This window comes from Coturnix japonica, unplaced genomic scaffold (assembly GCF_001577835.2).
Source record: "Coturnix japonica isolate 7356 unplaced genomic scaffold, Coturnix japonica 2.1 chrUnrandom571, whole genome shotgun sequence".
NCBI lineage: Eukaryota > Metazoa > Chordata > Aves > Galliformes > Phasianidae > Coturnix > Coturnix japonica.
Window position 1 is genome coordinate 9,136 of NW_015439946.1, and position 7,953 is coordinate 17,088.

General features: G+C 53.9%; 1 protein-coding gene across 1 annotated transcript in view; it reads right to left on the minus strand.

The window, feature by feature from the left end:
• SYVN1 (synoviolin 1) overlaps window positions 1-7,953 on the minus strand; it is a 46,629-nt gene that overhangs the window by 4,195 nt on the left and 34,481 nt on the right. The window contains exons 8-11 of the mRNA XM_032441796.1: window positions 7,213-7,278; window positions 3,599-3,715; window positions 3,363-3,514; window positions 57-176 (exon numbers count right to left, since the gene is read on the minus strand). Of these exons, the coding sequence (XP_032297687.1) occupies window positions 57-176; window positions 3,363-3,514; window positions 3,599-3,715; window positions 7,213-7,278 (455 nt within the window). The remainder of the gene's footprint in view (window positions 1-56; window positions 177-3,362; window positions 3,515-3,598; window positions 3,716-7,212; window positions 7,279-7,953) is intronic.

Here is a 7,953-nt window from a genome sequence, read left to right on the forward strand (position 1 = left end):
AATGGGGTGTCAATGACCCCATAATAGTAATGGGGTTTGATGTGGGTCGGACTCACCTGCTGTGGGGCTGTCGGGGTTTTGGGGTCCGTGTGCTCCGGGCATAGGAGGGAACGGAGCCATGGGGGGCCAGAATGGGAACAGCCCGGGGGGAAAAGGGGGCAGCATCCCCTGCGGGACTGTAATGGGGGCAGAGCGGTTAGAGACACTAAGGGACCCACAGCCACAAAGGGACCCCATAGACACAAAGGGACCCCATAGACACTAAGGGACCCCATAGACACTAAGGGACCCCATAGACACTAAGGGACCCCATAGCCATAAAGGGACCCCATAGACACTAAGGGACCCCATAGACACAAAGGGACCCCATAGACACAAAAGGACCCCATAGCCCTAAAGGGACCCCATAGCCACAAAGGGATCCTATAGCCACAAAGGGACCCCATAGACACAAAGGGACCCCATAGACACAAAGGGGTCCCACAGCCCTAAAGGGACCCCATAGACACTAAGGGACCCCATAGACACAAAGGGACCCCATAGACACTAAGGGACCCCATAGACACTAAGGGACCCCATAGACACTAAGGGACCCCATAGCCACAAAGGGACCCCATAACCCCAAAGGGATCCTATAGCCCCAAAGGGACCCCATAGACACAAAGGGACCCCATAGACACAAAGGGACCCCATAGCCCCAAAGGGACCCCATAGACACAAAGGGGTCCCACAGCCCCAAAGGGACCCCATAACCCTGAGCCTCAAAGGGATCCTATAACCCCAAAGGGACCCCATAGCCCCAAAGGGACCCCATAGCCCTTAACCCTAAAGGGACCCTATAGCCCTAAAGGGATCCTATAGCCCTAAAGGGACCCCATAGCCACAAAGGGACCCCATAGCCACAAAGGGACCCCATAGCCCCAAAGGGACCCCATAGCCACAAAGGGGTCCCATAGCCACAAAGGGACCCCATAGCCCTTAACCCTAAAGGGACCCCATAACCCCATAGGGACCCTATATCCCTTAACCCTAAAAGGATCCTATAGCCCTAAAGGGACCCCATAGCTCCAAAGGGACTCCATAGCCCTGAGCCCCAAAGGGGGTCCTATAGCCCTAAAAGGAATCCTATAGCCCTAAAGGGACCCCATAACCCCAAAGGGATCCTATAGCCCCAAAGGGNCCTGAGCCCCAAAGGGGGTCCTATAGCCCTAAAAGGAATCCTATAGCCCTAAAGGGACCCCATAACCCCAAAGGGATCCTATAGCCCCAAAGGGACCCCATAGCCCCAACGGGACCCCATAGCCCTAAAGGGACCCCATAACCCTAAAGGGACCCCATAACCCAATAAGGAAAACCCGTATGTGTTTTATAGGGTCGGGCCGCTCACAGTTTTGGGGCTGAGCCCCCGGGGGGTTCTGTGGGGTGGCCGGGTTCTGCTCAGCAGCTTCGGGACCCCACAGCCCCAAAGGGACCCCATAGCCCTGAGCCCCAAAGGGATCCTATAGCCCTAAAGGGACCCCATAGCCCCCCAAAGGGACCCCATAGCCACAAAGGGACCCCATAGCTACAAAGGGACCCCATAGCCACAAAGGGACCCCATAGCCACAAAGGGACCCCATAGACACAAAGGGACCCCATAGACACAAAGGGCCCCCATAGCCCTTAACCCTAAAGGGACCCCATAGCCCCAAAGGGATCCTATAGCCCTAAAGGGACCCCATAGACACAAAGGGACCCCATAGACACAAAGGGACCCCATAGCCCCAACAGGACCCCATAGCCCCAACAGGACCCCATAGCCCCAACGGGACCCCATAGCCCCAACGGGACCCCATAGCCACAAAGGGACCCCATAGCCACAAAGGGACCCCGTAGCCCTTAACCCTAAAGGGACCCCATAACCCCAAAGGGATCCTATAGCCCTAAAGGGACCCCATAACCCCAAAGGGACCCCATAGCCACAAAGGGACCCCATAGCCACAAAGGGACCCCATAACCCCAAATGGACCCTATAGCCCTTAACCCTAAAGGGACCCCATAGCCCCAAAAGGACCCCATAGCCACAAAGGGACCCCATAGCCCTAAAGGGACCCCATAGCCCCAAAGGGGATCCTATAACCCCAAAGGGACCCCATAGCCCTAAAAGGACCCCATAGCCCCAAAGGGACCCCATAGCCCTGAGCCCCAAAGGGGGTCCTATAGCCCTAAATGGACCCCATAGCCCCAAAAGGGACCCCATAGCCCTTAACCCTAAAGGGACCCCATAGCCCCAAAGGGATCCTATAGCCCCAAAGGGACCCCATAGCCCTAAAAGGACCCCACAGCCCCAAAGGGACCCCATAGCCCCAAAAGGACCCCATAGCCCCAAAGGGATCCTATAACCCCAAAGGGACCCCAGACCCCAATAAGGACAACCCATTTGGGCCGCTCACAGTTTTGGGGCTGAGCCCCCGGGGGGTTTTGGGGGGGGGCCGGGTTCTGCTCAGCAGCTTCGGGACCCCACAGCCCTAAAAGGACCCACAGCCCCAAAGGGACCCCATAACCCCAAAGGGACCCCATAGCCCTGAGCCCCAAAGGGATCCTATAGCCCTAAAGGGACCCCATAACCCCATAGGGACCCTATATCCCTTAACCCTAAAGGGATCCTATAGCCCTAAAGGGTCCCCATAGCCCTAAAGGGACCCCATAGCCCCAAAGGGATCCTATAGCCCCAAAGGGACCCCATAACCCAAAGGGACCCCATAACCCTGAGCCCCAAAGGGGGTCCTATAGCCCTAAAAGGAATCCTATAGCCCTAAAGGGACCCCATAACCCCAAAGGGATCCTATAGCCCCAAAGGGATCCTATAGCCCTTAACCCTAAAGGGACCCCACAGCCCTAAAAGGACCCCATAGCCCCAAAGGGACCCCATAGCCCTTAACCCTAAAGGGACCCTATAGCCCTAAAGGGACCCCATAGCCCCAACGGGACCCCATAGCCCCCCAAAGGGATCCTATAACCCCAAAGGGACCCCATAGCCCTAAAAGGACCCCATAGCCCCAAAAGGACCCCATAGCCCCAAAGGGATCCTATAGCCCCAAAGGGATCCTATAACCCCAAAGGGACCCCATAGCCCTAAAGGGACCCCATAGCCCTATAGGGACCCCATAACCCCAAAGGGACCCCATAGCCCTTAACCCTAAAGGGACCCCATAGCCCCAAAAGGACCCCATAGCCACAAAGGGACCCCATAGCCACAAAGGGACCCCATAGCCCCAAAGGGATCCTATAGCCCTAAAGGGACCCCATAGCCCCCCAAAGGGATCCTATAACCCCAAAGGGACCCCAGACCCCAATAAGGAAAACCCATTTGGGCCGCTCACAGTTTTGGGGCTGAGCCCCCGGGGGGTTTTGGGGGGGGGCCGGGTTCTGCTCAGCAGCTTCGGGTTGGGGTTGTGGGGGCAGGGAAGCACGAAGAACATCCATCCTACACGTGGGGCAGGTCTGCTGCCTCTGGAACCACGACCTCAGGCAGCTGTTAATGGGAAAACATAGAGATCCTATTAATCCCATTAACCCCATAACCTTCCATAGGGGACCCCATAACGGCCCTACAAACCTGGTGTGGAAGATGTGGTTGCAGGGCAGACGTTTGGCCCCCGTCACCATTTCTTCCCTGCAGATGATGCAGACGTTGTCCATGGATTGAAGCTCCTCCGGGGTGGCATCGGGGTAACTGGGATGTGTGGGGATAAAAGGGGAGATTCAGCCCCAAAATGAGACAAAACCAGCCCAAAATGAGACAAAAACAGCCCAAAATGAGCCTAAACTACCCCAAAACCAACCCAAAACCATCCTGACCCCAAATCCAGCCCAAAAGGAGCCCAAATCCAGCCCAAAATGAGCCTAAACTACCCCAAAACCACCCCAAATCCAGCCCAAAATGAGCCCAAATCCAACCCCAAACCAGCCCAAAATGAGACAAATCCAGCCCCAAACTACCCCAAAACCAACCCAAAACCATCCTGACCCCAAATCCACCCCAAAAGGAGCCCAAATCCAACCCAAATCCAACCCAAAACCATCCTGACCCCAAATCCACCCCAAATCCAGCCCAAATCCAACCCAAAATGAGCCCAAATCCAACCCAAAACCACCCCAAAATGAGCCTAAACCACCCCAAAATGAGACAAATCCAGCCTAAAATGAGCCAAAACCAGCCCAAAATGAGCCTAAACCAGCCCAAAATGAGCCTAAACCAGCCCAAAACTACCCCAAAATGAGCCCAAATCCAGCCCAAATCCAAACCAAAACCATCCTGACCCCAAATCCAGCCCAAAATGAGCCCAAATCCAACCCAAAAACAACCCTAAATGCACCCCAAGACCATCCCGACCCCAAATCCACCCCAAATCCAGCCCAAATCCAACCCAAAACCACCCCAAAATGAGACAAATCCAGCCCCAAACTACCCCAAATCCAACCCAAAACCAACCCAAATCCAACCCAAAATGACCCCAAATCCAACCCAAAACCATCCCAACCCCAAATCCACCCCAAATCCAACCCAAAATAATCCCAAATCCACCTTAAAACCATCCCGACCCCAAATCCACCCCAAATCCAACCCAAAACCACCCCGACCCCAAAATGAGCCCAAATCCAACCCAAAACCATCCTGACCCCAAATCCAACCCAAAATAACCCCAAAACAACCCCAAATCCACCCCAAATCCAACCCAAAACCACCCCGACCCCAAACCCACCCCATAACGACCCCAAATCCACCCCAAACTCAACCCAAAAAGACCCCAAATCCAACCCAAAATGACCCCAAAATGAGCCCAAAATCACCCCAAAATGAGCCCAAATCCAACCCAAAACCATCCCGACCCCAAACCCACCCCATAACGACCCCAAACCCACCCCATAACGACCCCAAACCCACCCCAAACCCAACCCAAACAGACCCCAAATCCAACCCAAAATGACCCCAAAATGAGCCCAAAACCACCCCAAAATGAGCCCAAATCCAACCCAAAACCACCCCAAAATGACCCCAAATCCAACCCGAAAATCACCTCAAAACCAACCTAAAACTACCCCAAAATGAGCCCAAAACCACCCCAAATCCAACCCAAATCTACCCCAAAATGACCCCAAATCCAACCCAAAAACACCCCAAATCCACCCCAAAATGACCCCAAATCCAACCCAAAAACACCCCAAATCCACCCCAATCCAACCCGAAAACATCACCTTCAACAACCACTAAAACCTACCAAATGAGCCCAAACCACCCCAAATCCAACCCAAATCTACCCAAATGACCCCAAAATCCAACCCAAAAACACCCCAAATCACCCCAAATGACCAAATCCAACCCAAAAACACCCCAATCCACCCCAAAAATGCCCCAAATCCCAACCCAAAACACCATCCCCGTACCCCAATCCACCCCAATCCACCCCAAAAACCCACCCAAAATGACCCAAATCCACCCCAACTACCCACAAATTCACTTCAAACCCGCCCATAACGCCCCAACCCCACCCACACAACGACCCCCAAACACCCAGACGGACCCAAAAACGACCCCATACCACCAAAAACACCCAAACCACCCCACAACAACCCAAAACCCACCCATAAACAACCCAAACCCCACCCCATAATGACCCCAAACCCACCCCGACCCCAATTCCAACCCAAAACCACCCCTACCCCAAAACCACCCCAAACCCAACCCAAATCCACCCCAAAATGACCCCAAAACCACCCCAAATCCAACCCAAAACCATCCCGACCCCAAATCCACCCCAAATCCAGCCCAAAACCACCCCAAAACCACCCCAAAATGAGCCTAAACCAGCCCAAAATGAGACAAATCCAGCCCAAAATGAGACAAAGCCAGCCCAAAATGAGACAAATCCAGCCCAAAACTACCCCAAATCCAACCCAAAACCAACCCAAAACCATCCCGACCCCAAATCCAGCCCAAATCCAACCCAAAATGAGCCCAAAATGACCCCAAAATGAGCCTAAACCACCCCAAAACCACCCCAAATCCAACCCAAAACTATCCCGACCCCAAATCCAACCCAAAATGAGCCCAAATCCAACCCAAAATGAGCCTAAACCACCCCAAAATGAGATAAATCCAGCCCAAAACTACCCCAAATCCAACCCAAAACCATCCTGACCCCAAATCCAGCCCAAATCCAGCCCAAAATGAGCCTAAACTACCCCAAAACTACCCCAAATCCAACCCAAAAACAACCCAAAACCATCCCAACCCCAAATCCAGCCCAAAATGAGCCCAAATCCAACCCAAAATGATCCCAATATGAGCTGAAACCACCCCAAAACGAGACAAATCCAGCCCAAAATGAGCCCAAATCCAACCCAAAACCACCCCAAAATGAGCCTAAATCAACCCAAAATGAGACAAATCCAGCCCAAAACTACCCCAAATCCAACCCAAAACCACCCCGACCCCAAAAGCAACCCAAATCCAACCCAAAATTAGCCCAAAACCACCCCAAATCCAACCCAAAACCACCCCAAAATGACCCCAAATCCAACCGAAAACCACCCCGACCCCAAACCCACCCCATAACGACCCCAAATCCAACCCAAAGACCCCAATTCCACCCCAAAATGACCCCAAACCCACCCCAAATCCACCCCAAAACCATCCCGACCCCAAATTCAACCCAAAACCATCCCAAATCCAGCCCAAAACCACCCCAAAATGACCCCAAATCCAACCCAAAACCACCCCAAATTGAGCCTAAACCACCCCAAAATGAGACAAATCCAGCCCAAAATGAGACAAATCCAGCCCAAAACTACCCCAAATCCAACCCAAATCCAGCCCAAAATGAGCCCAAAACCACCCCAAAATGATCCCAAATCCAACCCAAAACCACCACAACGCCAAATCCACCCCAAATCCAACCCAAAATGAGCCCAAATCCAACCCAAAACCACCCCGACCCCAAACCCACCCCATAATGACCCCAAACCCACCCCAAAATGACCCCAAATCCAACCCAAAACCATCCCAACCCCAAATCCACCCCAAAACAACCCTAAAACCACCCTGACCCCAAACCCACCCCAAATCCACCCCAAAATGACCCCAAATCCAACCCAAAACCACCCTGACCCCAAACCCACCCCATCCCGACCCCAAACCCACCCCATAGGGACGATCGCCCCCCAACTCACAGCGTGTTCATGTTGCGGATGGCGCGACGAGACATGATGGCGTCCGTCACCGCCTTCTTGAACTGCCTGCAATGGGGGGGGGTCCCATTGGGGGTTATTGGGGTCCCATAGGGGTTATTGGGGTCCCATAGGGGTTATTGGGGTCCCATAGGGGGGTTATTGGGGTCCCATGGGGGATTATTGGGGTCCCATAGGGGTTATTGGGGTCCCATGGGGGGGATTGGGGTCCCATGGGGGGTTATTGGGGTCCCATGGTGGAGATTGGGGTCCCATGGGGGAGATTGGGGTCCCATTGGGGTTATTGGGGTCCCATGGGGGGTTATTGGGGTCCATAGAGGTTATTGGGGTCCCATTGGGGCTTATTGGGGTCCCATGGGGGTTATTGGGGTCCCATGGGGGGTTATTGGGGTCACATGGGGGGTTATTGGGGTCCCAATGGGGTGGGGGTCCCATAGGGGGTTATTGGGGTCCCATAGGGGGGTTATTGGGGTCCCAAAGGGGGTTATTGGGGTCCCAATGGGGTTATTGGGGTCACATAGGGGGAGATTGGGGTCCCATAGGGGGTTATTGGGGTCCCATAAGGGGTTATTGGGGTCCCATAGGGGGTTATTGGGGTCCCATGGGGGGTTATTGGGGTCCCAATGGTGTTATTGGGGTCCCAATGGGGGTTATTGGGGTCCCATGGGGGGTTATTGGGGTCCCAATGGTGTTATTGGGGTCCCATAGGGGGTTATTGGGGTC